The 24,281-nt window shown below is 38.3% G+C and overlaps 1 protein-coding gene across 2 annotated transcripts in view; it reads left to right on the top strand.

The window, feature by feature from the left end:
• FGD6 (FYVE, RhoGEF and PH domain containing 6) overlaps positions 1-24,281 on the top strand; it is a 73,495-nt gene that overhangs the window by 32,999 nt on the left and 16,215 nt on the right. The window contains exons 6-14 of one of the 2 annotated variants that reach the window (XM_066319308.1): positions 7,823-7,974; positions 8,721-8,877; positions 9,538-9,625; positions 15,721-15,771; positions 18,741-18,799; positions 18,937-19,008; positions 19,509-19,577; positions 21,183-21,266; positions 22,415-22,494. In XM_066319308.1, coding sequence (XP_066175405.1) covers positions 7,823-7,974; positions 8,721-8,877; positions 9,538-9,625; positions 15,721-15,771; positions 18,741-18,799; positions 18,937-19,008; positions 19,509-19,577; positions 21,183-21,266; positions 22,415-22,494 — 812 coding nt within the window. The remainder of the gene's footprint in view (positions 1-7,822; positions 7,975-8,720; positions 8,878-9,537; positions 9,626-15,720; positions 15,772-18,740; positions 18,800-18,936; positions 19,009-19,508; positions 19,578-21,182; positions 21,267-22,414; positions 22,495-24,281) is intronic. The other variant, XM_066319309.1, reaches the window with a different exon arrangement.

Below are 24,281 nucleotides of genomic sequence, written 5' to 3'. Positions count from 1 at the left end.
GATAAAGGAAATTAATGAAGAATTTTTCTTTCTCTAGCTCTATTTTGTGTGTTTTCTGTCAGGTTTGAAATTATACGTGTTTGTACCATTTTGTTACTGTACTAAGTGCAAACATAGATTTTTTTTTCCTTAGGCAATAGAAGTGGTTATATTGCAAACAGATGCATTGGTCTGTCTCAGTCTCTTGAGAAGCATGTTCTGTGAAACTGGGAACAAAGGCTCTTATAGATGGTTGTATACAGTTCTGTAATTGAGATTTTTTTCAGGGAACAAAAAACTCAACCACATCTTTTGCTGATTCCTCTTTTGCTTTCCTCCTAGTAACTGATTTTCCGATTCTCTTCAAGCTTGGTTTTTAAGAGCTGGCTCAGCCAATATATAATTTATATTCAACATGGTTTCTAATACAGAGCTCAATCTTAAATACTGGTAAAAGAAAGTTTCCTAGGCAAGTTTTAAGCTGTGTAATTTTAAATGATCATATTTTTCAGACATTTAACTTATTTTTAAAGGTATCTTTGCTTTTCAGTGTACCATTTTTTAAGGCAGTATGTGCAGTGCTGGAAGAAAGGCTGTTGGTATGGAGGATGCAGGCAAGCAGAAGAACAGTGTGAAAAAGGGAAGAGTGAAGAGCTTAGGAAGTTTCTAGGATAAACTTAAAGCTGTCCCCACAGTGTTGATGTGCAGTGGTGTAGGACGTGTTTTGCTTTTCCTTTAATGGATAACTTGCAACTCTATTCATGACAGTCTGCTATTTTCTAGCTGCCAAATAAAAACTGTTTTTGTGGCTAGCAGTAACAATCAACATGCATTCAGCCTGGTCTAGCAGGGAGGATGCTAGGCTAGGAGTTTAGGAAATACTTTGTCCTTAACTTGTCAGTTGGCCTGCAGCAGGAACCTTGGTGACTGTCCTTGTCAGAGAGGGCACTGTTCAAAATATATGTTCAAAAGAAGGCACTGTGTGTGTGCATTCTTCATTAAATAAAAACTGCCATAGCTGAGAAAGTTTGCAGACACAGAGTTTTTTATTTCCACAGCGTGGTATGCCTGAAGATTTGCATGTTTTTCACACACATTATTAAATCAGTTGATTTAATAATATATTTCTTATGCATAATATTTTAATGTTGATGAAACTATCCGTTTGATTTCATGTGCACCAACCACTTTGGCTTACTAACTACCAGTCAAGTAACCTCTGACAAATTTCTGAATTAGAACTTAGATCTCCCCAGGCTGGGCTCTTTTATACATAGTAAAGATTTGGCTTTTTGGAGGATGCTCCTTTGCACCTTGTGAGCCATTTGTTAGTGGTTTTCCACTTGAAATTTAGTGACCAATTCCATTAGCAATGATCTGAAACGAATAATACTCTCCTCAGCATATTTTACCAAAATGCTGAATGCCGTCAGCTAAAAGCATCACGTGGTGCCAAGGAAGAGGACTGTTGATGTAAGAAAAAACTTCTTAATTTGCTTCATCTTAGAGCCTTTGAAGTGGAATCTAAAGCAGTTGAGGAGGTAGGAATGTGACTGCAAACTGGTTACAAGTACCACTGACATTTTTTAGCATTTTTTCTTTTATGTTGACAAAGTCAAGTTAGGTGGAACAACTCTTGCAAGATAGCAGAGTGCCAGCCTATGTGGACCTGTCACACACTATAAATACATCTGACTGCTTCTGTTGAAGACACACTGCAAAATTACAAACACTTGGTGTTACTTCTGTAAATACTAAACAAGCTGATCATAACAGAGATAAGGGGCTCACCTGGCTTTGCACACAACACACAGAGTCTCAAACAGACTCAGCAAATGGGGTTGCTTGAGGATGTAGTCAAACATTAGATATAATTTTGGATTTTTGGTATTTCTGTTACTGTTAGTGCTCTTTTAGGGTGAGATTCCAGCAAATGCTTTTAGAAACTCTTGGAATCAAAGAAGCTTGAATCAAACTAGATCTTCTACATGCATGTTTGTGAGATGGTTCATGCATTGCCTCCTGAGAGTGAACAAGGGTTGGGAATGTGGGAGAAGTACTATTTTTTCCTAAGGACACTTGCAGAAAAAAGAAACTGTGAACTGGGTGTAAAATGCAAGTGACATAAGAGAAACAAGCTTATCACTTCTCTCTGAGTTGCCCTGTGCCTAAAAAACACCTACTCTTCCTGGAAAAAGGAGCAAGGCAGGATTGGTGTCCTTTGTGCTTTTGTTGTGGGGTTCTTTGGAGATGGTTTACTTTGCATGAGTGAGAGAACTTCCTCAGCAGCACCCTGGGCTGTGAGGGTAAGCAGCTTATTTGTTCTTTTTTGTTGTTGTTGTTGGTTGGTTGGTTTTTTTCTTTGGTTTGTTGTTGATGTTGTTACTGTTTGTTGTTGTTTTTGTTTTGTGCCTTTTTGTTCTGAATTTTGTTCTCTCTCCTAACCCTCTGCTCTTTTTGCTTTCCCACTCTTTGATTCTGTTTCCTCCCTGCTGCTGTAGGATAAGCAGCAAGGCTTCTGGCCCAGAAGAGATACTTGGTTTTTTGAGATTACTCTTTCCACTACAAGGCTTAGTGTGTGTGTAACTTTATGCTGTGTAAAAACAAAAGCTTAGGCTTGCGGACTTTCGCCTGAGGCTTTAAATCTATGCTTCTGACTTAGCCTTCTGTTCTGTCCATATTTGGACCATGAGACCAAGTAAGTAGGAGCTTGTCAGCTGGCACCTGTTAGCATTTCTGCAACCACAAGATCAACCTCTTGTTGTAGAAGGCAGGTAAGAGGTCATCGTTTCCTGTTGTGTGTCCTTCCAGAGACTCAAGAGCAAAAACTTCTGATTTAATGTTTCCATTTTTCAGAAGAAAATGGCAAAATTCTGTATATAAAAACTATATATAGTTTTATGTATTTAGAAACTGATGTCTATTGTAGCCAGGTATTATGAAAAATAATTCATTTGGAAAAAGAATGTAATGAAAAAAAATACTATGGCCTTTGGAGCAAAGTTCTGACCTCTGATCCTGGCTTACAACTGACTTATTGTTTGACTGTGAAAAATTCTCTCAACATCCAACTCCTTTTTCTCTTCTCCATCTGCAAAATTTCAATATTTGACCAGTCTGAGGTGAATATGTTGATAAATTTTTGGTCTCTGAAGTACTTTAGAACTGCTGAGACATATGACAATGAGCTGCAACTGTAGTCCTCTTACTAAGAAGACTAATAACATAGTTTTAGTTTAGAAGGAAGTATTTTTCTACTCCCCAGCCTGTTGCCTGAAATAGCATTCTAGGAATATGCCACAGGCAAATCATTGATTACTGTAAAAAAAATCAACTACATTATTTCATTAATGACTTATTTATTACCTGAGAAAAAAGGTGTGGAACTGCTTGGCAGCATTCCAAAAGTAATGGCATATATTTGAAAAATGTCATGATCCACACTTGGTCATAGTCTTGATAAACTATAGGTGCTGTAGTTTAACTTAACAGTTTATGGCTGATAGTCTGACTGTAGCTAGGAGTACCTATTTATATTTTAACTAATCTATCTGTGAAATCTTCTGTAGCTGCATTGCTAAGCAGTCATGTTTACAGTTTGTCACATCTAGCAGCCTGGCTGTTGTGAAAACTTCCTTCTCTTCCCTCCTTCTTCCCCATAGGATGTCTGTGTGTGTACTCCTTGAAAAGCATCCAAGTGCAAACATACTTTTTTCCTTAAACTGATACTTGAGCTATCTGAGGGTGTATTTAGCTGGGGGAGTTGTTCCTCAGTGGAAGAGATTATGACTTTTTTATTTTATTTTATTTTTGCTCATGATATGTTCTGGGAGAACAGATCCAAGATGATACTGGTTGAAGCTTTAGGAGTGGAATAGGTGACTATGCTTAGATTATGTAGTACTTTGTCTTCCTGTTAAATTGGCAAGAAGTTTTAATTTCACCTGTTTGAAATTATCTTCATTCAACTGTCAGATACCTGAAGGTGCACTTGACCCAGTCAGCAGCTGAGTGAGGTTTTAGTCTGCTCGGAGCCTCTTGTTTTACATCTAAGATTGTCCTTTGCACCTTAGACTGACACAGGCTGATCACTGCAGGCTGGGAATCCTCTGATGGGAAGAACTGAGGGATGGTGAGTCAGGGCCTTTGCAGAGGGGAAGTACATGGGCTGATTGCAAATGATTCACAACAGGGTCAGGATTATTTCAAATATCACACCCTTTTAGCTTATTCAGAGAAGTTGCATTTAAGGAGTGGTGTGAGGAAACAGAAGCAGTGATGATGGTAACCTCCTCAAATATTGTTTAAAAACTTCACAGTTTTAAGGGGAGTGTATACCAACAGGATAAATAGAATTTCCTACACATTTTAAGTTGGAGGTGTTTTGTCAGGCAGTAATTCAGCAACACTATGTACTCATAAGCCTTTAATATGCCTAGACTAGATTTTCATATGGACAAGTACCCAGTGGGAGGCTGTCTCAGCCTAGCATAAACCAAAACTGTTTCTGGTTTGGAAACAATGTTCTTTCCAGGAATGGTGGTGCACGCTGTCCTCTTGAAGTAGCTGTGTGAAAACAGTTGCCTTTACCTAATTATAAAAAGTGATATCAGAAGATTATTATTGGACCAGAATATAATGTATAACTAGAAACTTTAAACAAGCATTTCAGAAAGTGTACAATAGCCTCCCCACTTCTGAAAGGAAAGAAAAAAAAATCCTGGTAAGAAGCTGGGATGATTCAGTATAACTAGCATAATATTTGGGGGTTTGTCATGCGGCATATGAAACATGTCTAGAGTTGTAAATGTTTTACAGCGAAATAAGCACATTAATTCCAAAGTGTGGCAAGTTGGTATTTTTAATTTTTTGTTGTTCTTGTTTTTTAAGGGGTGTTTTTTTTTTGATGAGTAAGATTTCAGTATTTGAAAGACCCATTTTTAATTAGAAAAATTGTCTTTAGAATTCAGTTGTAATGGATTGCTGCCTTGGTTCAAAGAGAATTATTTCTAGGACAACCTAGGTGATTGCCTTTGAACAGGCTGATGAAAGCAGTTTTATATAGGACAGTGTGCTAAATATGTTTGTAGTATAAATCACATCATGCAGGCATGTATAGATATCAGAGCAATGTATATATTATTTGCAAGAGCAATTCTGCTTTTATTTAGCAGTGAACTGATTTATGTATAGAAGAATCTAGATCCTGGTACTTTAAATTATTTTTACTGCAGTTTCTAATTTCTAAGTCATTCACCTACTTGCATTAAAAGTTGTCATCTGAATACTTTCCACCCCTTGGGGTGAAATATCAGGGTTTAGTTTGTAAATTAGCATATTTTGTATCTGGTAATTAAAACAGGCCTGATCTATGTTTTGAATATGAAATTACTTTCTCAGAAGGCCAGTACCTTCAAGTGTAAACACTGTTAATTCCAACCTTGTTACATTTGTTTTCTTTTCTCACCCCCAAATCCCCAGGCATGTGCTCTCTGCATTCAACTCTTGAGTTTATCTCAAGATGAACTTGGCATGACAGTTACTTCACGCCCACTGCCAGGTTAAAAATAAATCTTTATATGATTACAGTGACAAATGCATAGTCAGTAGTGAAGATAATTTAAAAAAATAAAAAAAGAGCATTGAAATGTAGCTCTTGTTGTTTTGTAGGCTTTTGGAATTTGAAAGGTTCACATCTTTCTTCCCTGTATTTCCTCTCTGCAGTACTTCCTCAGTTTATTCAGTTGTGGAAGGGGACATAGAGGGTGATGAAGTAAAGTTTTGGTTGGTTGTCTTAATGATAGAGCCTTTCATGGAATAATCTATAATTATGATGAAGTTGATGCACTTTGGGTCAAGCTAGTTGAAAACCCAAATCTGTATTTGGAAAACGCCCTGCAGTCTCTTTGAATGCTGTATCTAGAAGTTAAAAAAATGCTCTTAACTACAGCTGACGTTCCTGTGTTATCTACTGGTGCTTAAACGCGGCTCCCTGATCTCCTTTTATTGTTTGATCAGGGCAAAGCCTGGCTTGTTGATTATGGTACAGACAAAACTGCTTTGCTTTTCATCATGCAAGTCACCTTACAATCTTGTCTCACCCTGTGGCAAAATACATACAGTATATTGAGTGTGCATTTAATTGGGGGTGGGGGAAGAATGTTGTCATAATATGATGGTGCATTGTGCATGAAGCTCTCCAGAATGCCTCATTTGAGCTTTGGCCATTGTAATTCCATGTATCATTTCAGTGTTAAGCAATGCCCCAGGGTCAGAAAAACCCATAAGATGCAGCTGGTAGTTAGCCTATGTGTCACTAGTCTGCACAGAGGATGTAAACCAGAACATTTCCATATGAATAATGCCATCTGTTTTTTAACTCCCTTGCATTTAGGTCTCAGCCTTCCCCCTTACAGCCAGTGCCCTGTATCTCCTTTCAGTTTCTTGTCAGAACTGCCCAGTCACAGCCTTTGTGACCCACAGGGTCACAAAGCAAGAAAGCATGTCTGGAGCTCACGTTGCCCAGAGCTGATGTAATGAGGAGGGAGAGCAGGGGAAAGTTGAGGCTTCAGTTTGAGAGACCCTAAATAGTGCCAGATGCTGGACTGATGGGATAGCAAGTAAGAGCTGTAGTAGTAGACTTGGGGAGGGGGAAAAAGGGGGATTAAAATTTCTTTTTTCCTCAACCTGAGGACCCTACAGGTTTCCAAAGACAGGCATGGACCTTATGCACACTTAAAATATAACTTATTACTGTACTCAGAACATTTTGTTGGCCACTTTTCTCAAGATACCTACAGATTGTGCATGTGATATTAGGTTTCATTAACCACAAACTCCAAAAGAGCTGTTTTGAATTAATCCTCTTTTTGCCCAAATTTAAGTAAGACACAGTAATATGTAACACTATGTAATTTATATTTTCTTTTTTTTGTCAGTTAAGACAGTGTTGTTTTTCAAATGAAATGCTAAATTGCTAAACTTTTTGAAAGATTTGTTTGCCTGTGAATAGGGAAAAATACCCTGTATAATGGGTACTGAGTTTTAATCTTGGCCATGCTGATTTGTGCGAGATCAAGATTTTAATTTTGAATAGATTAATGAGGACCAATAAGCCTCAGCTCTTTCATGTTGGGAGCTGGTTATAGCATAAAAATGCTATAAAATCCTTCAAGAGCAAGTAGGATGCTCCTCCTCCCTTGTAAATGTTTCAAAGGTACCAGTCAGAGTTGTATTTGATCATTGCTAACATTTGAAATCTTGTCATTCCCATGTTGTTATGGTATATTTTTGTTAGATGTTCATTTTCCTGTATATAGAAGAGCTGCTACATATAGTAATTTTTGACCCTACTTTTTGCCCTCCAAAATGGTATTTGTAGATGAATTATGAACACTAGGATGATTTTTAAATAAGATACTATGACTGTGTTAGTTGATTTAAAAGTTTTGCTTTTTGACTTACATGTTTGCAAGAAGACACTCAAGGCTGCCAATAACCTTGCAGACACAAGCCTTGTTTAGCCTGCCTTAGTTTCCTTATAAGTAATCGTAACACATTTCTTAAGGGCATGTTGTGAAAATAATGAACAACTTCTATATTATGCATACAGCACCAAGAAAGTAAAGCTCCAGTGTCAAACCAAAAGGATTAAGGCAGTCCCAAGGGAGTAAGTTGGAGCTGCAGAAAAACATAACCCAGATGGTACCTGCCTTGCCTTTGGTAATAGGGAGCAGTGCCTGGAATGTCTGCGATGAGAACTCCGTTGTGCTTTCTGTGCTGGTGCTTTGAAGGCAGTTCACTCATGGCAAGGGGGGTTTCTGTCCTCTTTGTACTCCGGCAGGATTTCCGGGATGCTGTGGCGCATGCCTCTAGGCAACTTGGAAAGCCAGTGATTGAGGACAGAATCCTGAATCAGATCCTCTACTACCTACCTCAGCTCTACGAACTCAATCGGGACCTCCTGAGGGAACTGGAAGAGAGATTATCTCACTGGTGACTATCAATAAAGGGATTCCACTCCTTTGATGTTGAAATTTAGCTGGCTGATGTGACTTCATGTGATCGCAGTTTGACTCTTGTTTGTGTTTTGTGTGCCTTCCTAAATGTCAGAATTTACTTTGAAAGTACAGGAGATAATTTTTCATTTAGATGTGATTTTTGTGCCATTTAGATGCATTCCAAAAGGTCCAGAAGGCATGCCAGTATGTTTTTGTAGCAATCACATACTTTATTTGAAATTTCATTTTTAATTGAAAGTTCTGGTCCCTGCATGAGCATGATAGGTGCACTGATTTCATTGGGGGAAAAGGAGGCTGTTCTGAAGATTGGTTTGAATTTTAGAGGTAGTCCAGAGCTGCTGATCAGGCACAGGGCTGATTGACAGCCACAATCCCCCTGAAGACCATTCTCAGTTACCACTGGTGGGTGAAGCTATAAAAACCTACTGACAAAGGCACAGCAATGGGTAAAGACTTTGCTCACTTTGAACTAAAGTGTTCAACAGTTCAAGACCATTTTAAAAAGACTGAGTATTAAGTGGCTGTCATCTAACACTAGTGTGTTGATGTGTGCCTAATAAGGTTTTTCAGAATAGCAACTGAGATGGGTGCCTATCTGCTGTAAGCTTTTTGTTCAAAACATAAACTAGCACATCTTCCTCTGAAAAAGATGTTTTGCTGTAGGGTTAAGATGTATGCTATTTTTAGCTCTAATTGCATCTTTTTTGTTGTTGTTTCTAGGCTTGAGCATCAAAGAATTGCTGATATATTTGTTAAAAAGGGTCCCTACCTAAAGATGTATTCAACTTACATCAAAGAATTCGATAAAAATGTTGCATTATTAGATGAACAGTGTAGGAAGAATGCAGGATTTGCATCAGTAGTCAAAGACTTCGAGGTATTGTATTCTTTTTTAAGATATATCCTGTTTTGTGACTTTTTAGCAGTTTTGATCCTCCACTGGGCTTTAGAAACTGTTCTTAATTTGTTTGTATTTTGATGGTGGGGGTTTTTTTTCTGCAGTCTTGGCTTAAGACAGGAAGAAAACGAGGCCTTTTGAAAGACTCAATATTTCAGATTATTTTGAGTGCAAACTCAAAACTCAAGATAATTAGCACTTTTGAAGCATGGATCTTTTAATTCTGTGTTGTCTTTGAGGTGTGGATTAATGAAAACTTCTGCAGTGAGCACTCCTGTCTTCTCTGCCTGTTTGCCTAATGGACACTGACAGCAGTCACTAAGGAGCATGTTGCCCTTGCTATCCTGTTTCCCTTGTTTCTGGAAAGCTTCACCTCTCTTCCTCCTAGGTCAAAGCACCTGTTTTGAATCTACAGAATATGAGTGCTTACTTGTGTCTTTCACGAATCGGTAATTTTGCATGCAGTCTTCCATATGGAAATACTTGCTCTGTAGTGTGGTGCTTAACACTGTGGCAATAGCACTTTTCAAAGATAAAAAGCTTATCCAGTATAATCAGTAGTTGTTTGTGGGCATATTTCCTTTTGCTGGAACCTTTGACTGCTGTGGAATTTTTATTTATTTTGGGTGTTTCTTTCAGATGAGCCCCCGCTGTGCTAGTCTGGCCCTCAAGCACTATCTGCTCAAGCCAGTTCAGAGGATTCCCCAATACAGGCTCCTGTTGACAGGTACAGTCGAGCTTTTTGCAAGCTTAAGAAGCCAGTCTTCACATGCCCCAGGACACCTGTCCTCAGACAGCTGTATCCCTCTGTAAAGCATGTTTATCTGACTTCAGATATGTGAGGCGTTTTTAAACATGTCACAATATGTGAAGCTCTTTTTAAAACATGGCATGGGTTTAGAGGCTTTTCTTGCTAATATTGGTTGTGGTGAGATACACAAGCAAGGTCCTAATGTTTCCAGTACTGTGGTGTGTTCTGATGGTAGATTCAACAGCACATGGAAAACATGACACCTGTGATAGTTTTTACTTGATTCTGTAGTAAGACAACCCTGTAATTTCCTCAAAGTGTTGGAATGCTCCTGTTCTGCTTTGAGTTTTGCTTTTTTTTTTTTTTTGTTTTTTTTTTTTTTTTTTTTTTTTTTTTTTGTTTTTTTTTTTTTTTTTTTTTGAGTCGGGGGGATGGAGATTTAACAAATAAAAAATTGGAAAATTGGAGCAAGGAGAAGAATGATATCTATGCAACTGTGAACTTCTGTAAGTAGCTTCTCCATTTCTCCCGCACCCAGATGTTTTGTCTGTAAAATCCATTCTCTTTTAAAGGCAAAACACATGTTTTTAGTGCACACCAGTAAGTGCTTAAGACTTGCTACCAGAGCCAGCTGAGGAGCTGATTTGGAGCTAGGAAATCTGGCTCTGTACCCTGCTCTGGCACTGGTGTGTTTGGGTGGCCTTGAGCAAGTCATCTCCACGATACAGAGGGGGTTTTTTGTCTGTAAAGGGAGGGCAGTGACAGAGGCCTCCTTTGTGAAGTATTTTGAGATGTGTTTGTTGTAAGAGGGGGATGGCTCCTGTAAGGATTTGGAAATACTTAAGGCATTGTTTTTGAGAGCCATTGCTTCTTGATGAGCAGTATAAAAATAGCCTCTGTTTATGTAGTAACTGCAAAATAAAATGCTCTGTGACCTTTTTTTTGGCTCGTAGCAGCTCATTGGCATTTCCCCAGCATGTACTTAGACTAGTGATTGTGAGAAATGACGCTCACTTTTAAAAATTTCAAAGGTTTATTAAACCTTTACAAAATGCATCAAAGAACTGAATAAGGAAAAATTACAGCATGGAGAGCATGGAACTAAACTGCCATGTGCTCACCCACAAAATGGAGGCTCTGCCTTCCGATACCTTTGGTGTTGCATCAGGTAACACTGGCACCTCCCAAAATCTGTGAATCAACTCTTCTGCACTGTCTATTGGTGGATATTGCTTTCTTGCAGCTTGATTGGAGGTCAGCTGTTGCCATGCCACATCCCTGGTCCCAAGCCTGCCCTCCCTCAAATGCCTCATGCAAGGGGCACAGGTACATGTCCTGACTACCAAGGCCGTCCCTTGGCAGCCATATGGGGGAAAGGGGACTATGGAAAGAGCAGAGGATGTCCAAACAACAAATCGCAATTACATAACTATACATCAGTAAAACTTCTCTTAACATACAGACAATATTAATCCCTTAATTGCAAGAGCAAGCCATCGCATTACCTATCTATAACATGATGCTGTGGTAGATTCAGACTTAAGTGTTATAGAGCAGTTACCAAGTTATTAACATTGACTTTTTTATTTTAATCATCTGATTAAACTCAAGGTGTTGAAAAAAGGGGGATAACTCGTATTAAATGGAATACTCTGTAGGGGAGAGTCTTAATGACACTTAACTGATGAAATCAACCCATAAAAAGGGATCTGGGGACTTGATTTATTTTGAAAGGATACACACTTAGGACATGGTATACTTTATTATACACTTCAAAATCACTGGAGCCTTGGGTAAGCTCAAAGGTTTTAATTGAAACAGAGTTTAGTTGAATAGATGGATGAAGCAAATGCCATTGTCAATGTACACAGCAGAGCAAGAGATGTCAGGGATGGATGGCACTGAAACAAAATTCAGATGATGATGGAGAATTCCTCGTGATTGTCTGTCACTGTGGCTGAGACAGACTGTTTTAGACCTGGAAAAAGCCTCATCCTGTGCTGATGTGGGTTATTGTGGGCGTCCCCAGTCTGCAGACCTTACTGTGACTGCCCGGCTTTAAATACAGCTGCAAATGCTGCTGAAAGGAATGGGATTGCCGTGCTGGTGGCAAATTTAGAAATGTAATTTTCTCTTGTTCCACATGGATAATAAAAGAGATCAGGTCAGGAATTTAATTATGCTGGAACTGGAGAGTGATGTTTTGGATGTGTTTCATTTTCAGCCTGTTCAGTCTTTCATGCATGTATGTTGCCCTTGAGTTGTGACTTTTCCATTTCTCTGTGGACAACCCATCTGCTTAGTTACCTTCCAACAGCTCTGTATAATACTGAGCAATGCCTCTATAAACTTGAGCTATATGAACATCAGGAGTACATGCAAAACATTTGTATCTTTTGTTGCAGTGGGGCAGATGTAGTGATGGAGCAGCTGCTTAAGCCAAAGATGGGGCAGGAGGAGGGGGGATCTGTGGGGAGGAGGGCGAGAGCAGCAGAATAAAAATTATCCAGGAAACTAAGCTGTCAGGCCTGAGTCAGCAGGGATTTCTTCCTATTTAGATGTTCTGTGTCAGTGGGGCAGCTTTGTACTGGTAACCTGCTGCTACTCGGTCACATCACAAGATTGTTGCAGTGCTTTGAAGTGGAATTGCTTTTGTGCTAACAAAAGCAGGAGCAGGTGGATTCCTAAATCAGCCAAGGAGACGCACAGCTCGGCACTGTTTCTGTTTAATTATACAGCTTCTCCAGTCCAGTAAGAGGACTTCCACTTCTTCACATATTGGCCCTGAGCGCTGTACAGTAAATATTAGATAGCTTATGGAGGAGGCTAATCAGAAGCCTCTGATTTCTAAGAGAAATGAAGGAGAGGTGATTCTCTTCCTCCAAAAACCTCTAATTTGAGTAGATGACTTGAGACTATATGAACAGGCTCTTGATTGTCATAGGATAAGCCTCTCTCCTCTTTCTCACAGCATAAGGTTGGCAGAGAGTGTCTTTTATTATCCTTAACTGGGTTATAGTTAGGGGAGGCTGAGTGGGATGAAAAATTAGCCTTTTTGCACTCTGCAGCTTTGCAGGTTGGAAATAGAGTTGTCAGACTCAAGGGCAATTATATGTTGTGGACCAATTCCTTCGAGTTTAAATCAATTACATTAGACAGCCCAAGACAAAAAGTAGTGAATGACGCAGAAGATAATTTTAAGCAGAAGTGATAGCCACTGCCCCCAGCAAGTGGGAAGAGAGAATTGGGGGCTGCTGTCAGGTAGAAGTAAGCATACAGAAATTTTCATCGCAAAAACAGTACTAGTGTACATTTATGTTTGTTTTTGTTGTGCTTTGGGGTATCCAGCAGAATTAAGAATTTCCGAAGGCATGATTAAGGTCTTTGTAGTCTGAGCAACGAAAGCTCAGTTCAGAGAGGAATTCTTTTTTTTTTTTTTTTTTTTGCAAAGACATTAGATGCCATTTCACCTTATTATCTGACTTCTGTATTTCTTTCATCTAGCAATACTTTTGCAAAAATTTTACTGCAACATTTTTCATGTCTGTGAAAACAGCTTGTCTGTATAGTTTATGCCAGTACCTCCAGAAAGCCGTTGTGAGGACAGAATTTCCAGTGTGTATTCACAGAAGAGACTAAAAATATCTGTTCTGGTGCTTCTCTGAAGCTGAGTTTTAGCTGTGAACTGAAGTCCACTTACCAGATAAAGAGAGTACTAAGATGAAAATTACTTATTTATCATTTCCAGGATTTTACAGTTGTTTTATTGGCTGCTGCAGTTTTCTAAGGCAAAGGCTGCCTTCTGTTTTAAATAGATAATTTTAAATGAATGCAGTTATGTTAAAATCTTGATTTTTCCCTCTTCTATTCACTGATTATATAATTAAAAAGGCTAGAAAATACCCATCCAAAAATGGATTTGAGTGGTGTTTTGGGAAACACGTTAAAAGCATGAATATGCCAATAAATAATTAGTTCCCATCTTAGGTCTCTGGTTTTATGTTTCCACTGCAATTACTTTGGATGTTAAATTGGATGTCTTCATGTACCAGGGGCAGTGTCTTAGAGTGCCAGCTGTACATTTGCAGATGAGGAAATTATACCCACCTTACCTCTTGTTACCAGCCTGTAGAGGTGAGTGTGTGGTTTGGGAGCCTTATTTCTGTATGAGCTGTAGGGACTCATTTTTTTATACTGGGAGATTCCCTTTGGAGTCTTTTATGCTGGCCCAAATGAAGATCAAGTAGCAATTGTAAAGCTTTAATTTGTTGGCTTAATGATGGAGTCCAAAGAGTGCTCTGCCTCAGCAACATGGCACAGCTCCAATGTGAGAGACCACCCATCCACAGGCAGGGCAAGAGAGGGCAACTGGTGGTGTATCTGTGACAGGTTCCTCCAGGTTAAACCAAATTAAACCCAGTGTGAACTCTTCTCAGTTGCTTTCAAAGTACCTGTTAATTTTTTCCCCTCCCATATACAAGCCTCTTACCAGAATAACCCAAGGTGAAGCAAGATTTACTTTTTTTTTTTTTCAGTGAAATAGATGGCTACCTAAATATTGTGTTGGAATGGCTGGTAGCTACTACAGCATGAGATTTTCAGGGACGTGAAGGATGCAATAGTCATGTAGTACAGTAGGAGAAGTTTTGGTGCCAGGTCAGACTAGTCTTAAAAGATCACGTGTTAGCCAAAGCCTGCTAATGATCAGGCAGAGCTCTGAGGAGAGCAGAAAGCTGAGTGTTCCCATGGCCTAGCCAATCATACTTCCCAGAGCTCCCTCCCTGCCTCCCAGCCGGTTCCTCTTTCTGCACCCCAACCTGCTCTTCATGCTTCTCCCTTGGATCCTCCCTTAGGTCTCTGCCAAGCAATAAAACATTAGTGCCAAATGTTTCTCTTCATGTAGTTCTGTTTTTCTCAAAGCTTTAATTAACTGTAACAAGTTCTCTTACTCTTCGTAGCAGTTCTGCTGCAGAAACATATTTCATAATTCCCTTTTAATTTTGTGCATAAGGAAAAGATTACAATGCACTGAATGGTCTCTGAGGGGCACACATGAAGCAAGACATCTTTTTAAGGCAGGAACAATTGGCTCCTGATCCCATTTGAATGAAAGAATGAATTTGGGTAGGGCAAGCATATGGGAGTTGAATTATTTCACTCCTGCATGAAGCTTGTACAATTGAGAAGCTAAAATTGAATACTTGCTACATTACATGTAATTAGTTTTCATTAGATCTGCCAGAATATTAGTATTTCATTTAAAAGGTAATTATAAATCAGTATTTATTGCTTTTATCAATCTAATGTATATCTCTTGAAATGTTTCTGGTTTAGTTTCATTTTAAAGAAGTCAAAGCTTTTAGAGAGTAAACAGTTGAAGTTTTACTGAGGATATTTATTAATCTTTGACAGGGTGTTGAACTTTTTGATGAACTAGACACTCAACCAGGGAATGGAAACTCGAGGGGCATGTTTTCTTGCAATAATACATTTGGAGTTAATTTTAGCGAAGTAAAATAGATTTTAAAACTACCGAGACTTTAATGGATCGAGGGTGCCATCTTGTGGTTGAACTGCGTGTCATTGAAAACAGAAAATACCTATTTGAATATTGAGGGAAGTGTATTGTTTTTATTATGGAAAAATATTAATCGTTATCAGATCTTCTGTAATGGACTACTTCTTTTATTAGCTTCTGTAGAGTAGTTTAGGTGTTCAAATATCCATAGTCTTCAAAAGTTTTTGCATCAGCTTAAATGTAAATGATTGCAAGTAGTCTACTAATTTTTCACTTGCTTGTTTTTTTCTGCAATAATGTACACAATATATCACTGTTCACTGGAGAAGTTTCAGTAACCTATCTTTTTGCTGATATATTTTCATTATGGATCTACTAGTTTTCACTTTGTTATTACCTTAACAGATTTAAAAGATGAGGTAGTAGATCTTTGTTGATTAAGTAGTAGAGCTGAACACCTGATTTCCAGGAAAAAGATGGGGTTTACTACTTTTTGGTGTTGTTTATTTATTTAACAAAACTTTCTCTTTTTTTTGTTGTTTTCTTTATACAGATTATTTAAAGAATCTTTTAGAAGAATCTGCAGACTATAGGGATACTCAAGGTAATGAAATAACAGCTTATGTTCCAATGTTTCCCGATTTTAAATGCAAAATGCTAAGTCAGTAATAGAAATGTTTTCTATTTAGTTCTAAGTTTCTCAGCAGAGATACTAAAAGATTGCAGGCTTATGTTTCAAAAAGGTTTGGAGCTGGCAGTCATATCAGCTCACACTTGAGTTGAAACCAAGAGATAAGAGTGAAGTTCCACAGGCAGTTTAAGCAGATATTTTAGGAACTGCAATTGAAGGAGACAGTCCCTTGCATCTGTAGACCTTTAATAGGCAGCCTGCTCTCTCCAGCTATGAGCCTTTCTGGCCTCCTCCTCCATCTTTGTGCCAGGACAAGCATCCATGTGGCAGAAGTGAGCAAGATCAAGGAGCTGCCATGGGTAATACTTAACCTGAGGAGTTCTCCAGTTTGGCTTGTCAGAAGCTGCACAAACCAAGTTACTTAAACAGGTTTGCCTGCATGTGGGAAGAAAGGAGATGAGAGCTAGTTGGTGATGGAGAGGACAAGACCATGCATTTCATAGTAGTGCAGGATTAAGGTGGTTTAACTCAAGCATATCAATGCACATTCAGGCTGTTTCCTTCTTAAGAGTGTGCCTCAGCAGTGCAAAAAATGGTTCCAGTCAATGTTTCTATTTCATTTGCATGAGATCCTGTCACATTTGTGCAAGTCCCTTACCTTTCGAAGGCTTGTGCAGATGTAGTTGACTGAACTTCAATAAATTAATACCTTCAATGTACTGAGCCAAGTTTGCTTTGTTTGCTAGTACAATACCATGAAATATATGAGTAAATATATTTCTCAGGACATTTGGACATGTCTGAGTATGTTGAAGATACAAGCCAAAAATATTTTAACTGATGGCTCTTCAAGAGATAGAAAAGTTCATCTTGCACTTCTTATGGCTGTGAACAAAATAATACTTGCACTTCTTATTAAATAGTTGACCACTTGAAAAGAGAGCAACCTGAATGTATACTTCACTTTTTTTTGTGGTTTCTCCAGCTTCTCTGTTTTTTGTAGTTACATCTTTCGCAGTGTTTTTTTCTCCCTTCTTATATCAAAGATAGAAGCTGAAGCTAAGTTATAACAACAATTAAGTGTTAATTTGCCATTTAATGTATTTGGTAGTCCATCTTAAAACTTGGGTAAGAAAATAAAATCTAATCTTTAGTCACCAAGGTCTTTCTTGCAATAATTAAGCTTGACTTACTTCTGACTTTGCTTAGTTGGTTAATTCCACTGCAGGGTCTGGGAGTGAAGGGGAGGAGTGGAGAGAGAGACTAGGTTTGGTTGTGATTAGTACTCTTGGAAAAAAACCCAAATAGCAGAATTCTTCTTGCTGACCTTCATTTGAATACATTACTTCAGCTAAGTGGTGTAAGTGGAATGCTCTTCCCTGCCAAAAAGCACTTTGTTTATGGACTTTGACCCTATAGATTATTTTATGTTGTTGTTTAGATTCATTTGGTTTTGGCTGTATAAATAGACCTGAGATCCTGGAACTTTCCCTTCAATAGCTAGCAAAATCTATGATTTTCTCTGAAATTCTTCAATCCTTCTTGAAGTCAATGAATACAATTTTAAGGTTTTAATATATATAGTAACTGAGAGATGAAGGAAAGTATAACAGTGAGAATTGGGTACTCATTCCTATCTTCCTACATTTCCCTTCATCTTCTTCCACGTGGGTGGGAGCTGGGGAAGGTTTTGCCTGAAGCAGCTCCAACATTTCCTAGAAAGAGACCACCAGCTACATTTCAGCAGGCTTGCTTGATGCCATGACATCTATGTCTAAATATAAATTTTGATCGAATGCTTGATATGTGCTATGTATTTGTGCTTGCATCGCCTTGGTTTGTGACAATCTTTTACAAAAATTCTCCTTTGATTGGCTTTAGAGGAGTTTTTTGTTCATGTCTGTTTAGTTTCTTATATGGTTTCATGACCCTCTGAACCTTTCATTTCAGAAAGCTCAGTCTTTTAACATACTTCCTTTCCAAATATGAGTCAGCAGTAAGGGAAGTATATGCATTCTACAGTACTAATACCCTAATGATTATCTAGGAAAAAACCCAAAAGGCCTTGGTTTTTCCTGGTTTGGTAGACTTCTCTGTAGACTTTTAACCAAATTTATTCCTTTCTTTGAAGTACTTGACTATAATTCAGTTACTCAGAAGGTGCTAAATGCTTTCAAGGCTATGTTTCATCAGAACAGTTTTTCTAACTTTCTGTTACGTGTCTTTTTTCTACTTAAGAAATTGCAGGTTTTTGGATAAGATCCATATATGGGATGGATCCTTGGACTGAATATTCACCGTGTTCACATAATCATTTTATATAACTGCTTTTTGCATTTTTACCATAGGATATTTTACAGTTGAGTTCCTGGTGATTAAATATCAGTACTTAATAAAATTGCTCATATTCGGTAACTTTTCTTCAGAGATTTATTTTTCTTTTGGTATTACGAGTTCAAAATTTAGAAATTTGAACTTTACTGTTATTTTAAGAGGCAAAACTAAAGGCAGAAGAAAGAAAGGATAAAGTTTTATATAATTTTTCTAGGTAGTCTTCCATGAATGGCAGTGATGGCATTTAGGTAAAATGGCAAAAACTTAGTCCCTAGAGAGTCTGTTAAAATGTTGTTAACTTTTCTACTGTAAGTATAGTAAGTAATTTGTTGTGTGAGAAACTGGAATTTAACTTGGCCTGTGGACTGTTTTGAGTAGCTGTAAGAAATAATTGACACTGTTGGTTGAAGTAATGACTTGCTAGGGCATGCTTATTAAACCCTGATCCAAAGACTCTGGAATTTTTGTGAAGTGCTCCTGAATGCAGTGACTACAATAAAATCCTTCAGTCTTGGAATGATGTGGAAATGCAGTATGGTATCTGTGCTTTACACTATAGCAACGATAACTAGTCTGTATAACCAAACCATCATTCCTTCATGTTTCAGATGCTTTAGCTGTTGTCATAGAAGTTGCAAACCATGCCAATGACATCATGAAGCAGGGAGTAAGTATTTTGCCTTATGAAGCTGGTTGATTAAAGCTTTCTCTCTCTCTCTCTTTTACTCTCTTTTTTTGTCCCTTTAAAAAAAAAATCATGAAGGCAAGGGCAAGTACTTACCTTCTGCTTTTTTCCCCTCATAGGATAACTTTCAGAAACTCATGCAGATCCAATACAGTTTAAATGGACACCATGAGATTGTACAGCCAGGAAGAGTAAGTGCCCCACATGGCATTCAGCAGATTGGAATGAAAGTGAAGATGATTTGCCAGCAAAGACTGACGCTGGAATATACCAAGAAGAAAATTGGTCAATTGCTTCATTTTTAGGTTCAAAAAGTCAAATGAATACTGCCACTCCATATGTGTGAGGGTTTTTTTAGACATTTATCTGACAGAAACTTAGAATTTTTAGTATATGATTCCTTGCCAGATCTTGAAGGCAGATTTTTGTCCTCAAGCTTAACCCTGTATTTCTCATGGTTTCACATGCAGCATGGAAACTAATGCAGTCATCCACACTCACTTTTAGAGAAACCTAAGGATAAACAGCTTTTCTCAAAAAGGGAACTCTGAATCCCAAAACTTGTGCAGCACTTCTAGTGTAGTAATAATTATCACCATCATCATCATCATCATTATTAAAAAGTCATTAAAATTTACATGGCCTGTGCCCTAAAAAGCTAAGTTTTGCATTTCTTGTTTTAATTTACTAGGTCTTTTTGAAAGAGGGAACACTGATGAAGCTATCACGGAAGGTCATGCAGCCAAGAATGTTTTTTCTGGTAAGATGCTATGTATGTTGCTATGGGCCTTATCCCAGTGTAGTTTTATAGTAGTTAAAACATTACACTGCAAATATAACTTGTAATTATAGGTAGTACAAAAAATTATTAATTGTTGCTGTCCTATTCAGTCAGTTCTAATGTAGAGATACTATCTATGGCATATGCACTAATTTTAATGGAAAACCCTTTCTCACTAAAATGTACTATTTCGAGCAATTCTCATTTGAAATCTGAGAGTTTTCATGAGGAGACATTATCTGTGGTACTGTAGAAGGTAGCACAGTTACTCCATCCCTCTTAGCAGTACCAGATCCTAAAACTTAGAATTCTTGTCACTCCTACTGCGTCTTTCCCTCCCTCCTTTCCTTCCTCCCATGTCCCTCCTCCTCTCTCCTTGCCCCAGCTCACCCTCCTCTCTCCTTCCCGTTGGAGGAGCCCACATGCATTCTGAGCAGAGCACTGGGTGGAAGTCAAGTATACTGGGTTCTCTTCCTGTCTTTGCTACTGCTTTGTTTTGAAACTTCTGTGCATCTCTGAAGTTTCTGTTTCCCCTTGAACCTTTTGTTTATCTCTTCTATTTAGACAGTAAAGCAGCTGTTATCCTGTAGTTTATGGCATTATTGGTCCACAGTCCTGGCTGAATTCTGTCTTGTAGTTACTCTCATATGAAGAAATACTTCCCTGGCAGTCCTAGAGTGTGTATTATACCAGTTATGGAAATAGTCTCAAAAATGTGGTGCAGTCTCAAGCTTCCCAAAGCAGATATTGCTAATTTCAGTGTCTGTATCTTGGATTTTCTGTGTTTTGTTTTATCAAGCAAGGGGTTTATTTGGTTTGGGGTTTTTCTTAGACAGAAATGGTACAGGGTTGCATTCATACCATTACACACAGTGATTTTTCCATTTATCATGTTATGAAAATTTAGTAATCATTTGAACCATTTGGTTATTTTGCAAAGAATTACATAGCAAAAGCTTATGAGACAATTCAGGTTTTGGTATTTGTTTATGTATAGTAAATGAAGTTTGGATCCATGTGTTGAACAGCACAGAAAATAAAAAAATCTCAGTCACTGTTTAGTAAGTGGACTGAACAAATCCAAGTCCGGTAGAACAGGAAATAAACAGTAGATGCGCTTTAAACTGGTAAAATTCACAAGGTATGGTTAAGTTTGTCCTTATAAATTGCTAATCCATTCTGCTATCTCCTAGTTTCTGGATTGCTTTGATTTGTTTGAATGGTTAATTCTAATATCCTTTTTAAGTAGTTTGCTATATTATGTACCTGTGTATAATAATAATAATAATGAAAAACGTTTTTGTCCCTTTTGACAGCCTGTTCTCTGACATCCGTGCACTGTTTACTCATGTGTCAAATGTATATTTATACAAGGAGGATATAAATAGATACCTATTGTTATCTAAATTCATACATGAAAATGTTTATTGGATTCTAAGTGGAATAATAGGAAGTAGAGGATACCCTTCTGGACATTATCTCAGTGCTGTAGGAGTTCTGTACTTCCAGTAAAAAGTATCTGAAATTATTTGAAATTATGTCTTTTAACAAACTTCAGTCAGTAAAAAGCATTCTGTATTACAGTTCAATGATGCCCTGTTGTATACTACTCCAGTTCAGTCAGGGATGTATAAACTCAACAACATGCTGTCATTAGCTGGAATGAAGGTGAGTGCCCTGTTAAAGTGAGCCTTCCTTTCTCCAAAGCTACCTAAACTCAGGCCTTCAAATTTTGAAAATGCAACTGCGTTTACTGTTGGCAAGAGATATTAAATATGCTTATGTTCCAGAACAGTCCTACAGGCTTAACTTTTTTTTGCATAATGTAGCTTGTGGGATTGCTGTCTAGGCTTCCCTAAATATTCTGTTGCCGCAGGATCATTTGGTGGCATTTCACCCAGTGTTGTCCTACTCTGGAAAGGTCTGCGGACTTTTGTTTTGCATTGCATTTTGTTTAGACTGCCTCACTTCTGCCTTTTAATTTTTATTGCTGACACCCAGAGATTAGGCATCTTTGGCTGATAAGATCCTGGTGGATCAGTTCTCTGTGGTTTATAGAGGTTTGCTAACTGTGAGGGAAGACAGGTTTTTTCTTCCTGAGCCCTTGTGAAAAGCATCCAAGTAAAGCCTTGAGCTCTGGTGGGTAATGATAAGGGACATGTATGCCATATAATGGCTCAGTCACTGACATGACAGTTAATGGGAACAATAGATCATTGTCTTGGGAATCATTGTCTCCAGTCCTGTCAGAAAAAATCACCAAGTCCAGTTGCAGTGCAGATTTGGCACTCAGGTCCAAAGTTTTGCAAGCAGAAATACAAAACCTCTTTTGCCAGCAGGTGCCTTGTGGTGGCTCAAACCCACTATTGACTTTTAAGCCCCCTTGTGTTTGAAATTCGGTAGCTCAGAAGGATCAACAGGGTAGTGCAGCCCTGGCCCACTCTGGGGTGCACCAGTGGGCTACATCTCATCCTGCAGCAGCAGCAGTAGTGCCTTTTTTTTGTCCAGTTGCAGGAGGTTCTGAGGAGGCAACATGCCTGGGCCTGTATGGAAGGTGTCTGACAGCTCTTGAGCTTCATTCCCCTGTACATCTCCGGTGTTTGTATGAGGGCCAGTGAAATAAAAGGATGGGCTGCATGTAATCTTAGTGTAGCTGGGCCCTTTGGACTGGTGTATGATTTCCTGTTTCTGAGAATATTCTCTCCAGTGTTCCCCTTCTGCAAAAAAAATGGAAGAGATTTTACAGGAAATAAAATTAAAGCAATGACAAAAGTACCATTTCAGTCTGATTACGAAGTTCTCTCTCTGGGCTGAAGGTTAAGAAGCCAAGCCAGGAAGCGTATCAGAATGAACTGAACATTGAAAGTGTAGAGAGATCCTTCATTCTTTCAGCGAGGTAAGTCTTTCAAATAAACAGTGATTTTAAAACTACGTGTTTTCAAACAGGCCACACAACCTTTTTAGAGCTTGTTTTGCACTTAGTATTATGAAAAGTTACTCTTGGCTAGAGTGATTACAGAATAGAGGGAATCAGTAAATCAGAGTGAAGAAAACCGTTGTTTGGTTCTTCTTTTTCACCTTAGCTACACCTTCAGGAACTTCAAGTAAGTTGAAATACTACCCTTGCACTGCATTTCCTTGAGAGGATTTAAATTTAATTCATTTTAGGCTTTTTCAGGGTTTTTTTGTTCTTCTAAAGTTACTGATGTGCTCTGTTACCAAATTCTCTAAGTAATAGCAAAAGGATATATGGTCACTAAGCCTAGGCAGCTATGGTCACCTTCACTGAGATGCCTTTAGCAAAGGTCTGTTTTTGTGGATTGTTGTTTTTACAGCGCTTGAATTGAAGTCTTATGTGTTCTGACATCTGTGACAGTGTTGATACCAATGAAGAAAGACATGTTTTCTCTTTTATTTAGCAAAGCTGAGCAAGCGCAGACTGCTGCTTTTTGTGTGACCTCATGTCAGTAAATACTGACATGAGAATGCACAAAGATAGCAGTATCTGTAGCTGAGGGGTAGACCAAGGTTAACATTGTCAAAGAAGCCAAAGGAAGTAGCTCAGTTGTCAGAGCAGTAGTTATTTATAACAACACACTTGAAATGGGCAATTCTGTATTTCTTCAACAAATTTAAATGTGTCTTATAAGTCTTCTGCACACTGGGGGAAAAATGCAATTCACAGTTTAGGGTATGGTTCTGCTGCAGTGTAATATGAACAGCTCTGTGCTGCTTAGATGCCTTGGCGACTGGAGGTCACACAGACACATAAAAAAAAGCATTCAGGGGATGGCAGCATGCAATGAGGATTTTTCTCTGCTTGACTTGAAACAGTGTTTCACTTTGAATTCAGTTTCAAAAAATTGTAAAAGATAAATTGAAACTTCTGAAAATGTTATCATAACATACAAGCTACCTATTTTCCACAAAACAGGATAGACTAGTCTTTTTGATGAACTGATTAAGTGGTAGATTAAAAGCAACTCCTGGGAAAGATGTGCTGGTCTATAGGGGAAAACCCCTATATATAATCTGCTCATCAAATTCTGCATAGCTTGTGATACGCTTTTGTCTTAACCTTGAAGCTGTTGGAATTAACCTCATATTACCAACTGAGGCTGCTACAATTTGCTTTTTTTGTTTTAGTGTTGTTGATACTGCGTTTTTGGGGACCATTCAGCGCTGTTACTTTTATACTTGCTTGGAGCCTTGCATATTCAGGAGCCCTGAGTTACACAGCAGGGGCAGACAGAGGTTCCATTTGCATGGCATGAAGGAGATGCTAGAGGCTCCAGATGTAAATTACAGTTTTCAGGTTGTTTTCAGGTTGTTTTCTGTTTGTCACCAGAACTGGGCCTGTTATGGTATGGGAGGGAAGCAGTTGAAAACACTATCAGCAACAGGTGCTTGCATATATTTGTCCCAATCAACCATATGTTCTTCGTATTGATCAATATTTTAAATGTGAAGAGAATTCATATCTTATCAATGTAGGTTGCATCTTCCTTTAAATGATGCCTCATTCTTACAGCTTATCATATAAGTAATATATGGAAAAAAACCCCCACCATAATTTCAAAACTGTTCAAATTAGTCTTAAAGACACTGGAGACAAATTTCACTTCCATGGGTTTTTTCAAATAATAAGCATTATGTGGAGTGTACACCAGAGATTCTGAAATG

Source organism: Sylvia atricapilla, chromosome 5 (assembly GCF_009819655.1).
Source record: "Sylvia atricapilla isolate bSylAtr1 chromosome 5, bSylAtr1.pri, whole genome shotgun sequence".
NCBI lineage: Eukaryota > Metazoa > Chordata > Aves > Passeriformes > Sylviidae > Sylvia > Sylvia atricapilla.
Note: the sequence above shows the minus strand (reverse complement) of the source record. Positions and strands in the feature narration are given on the sequence as shown.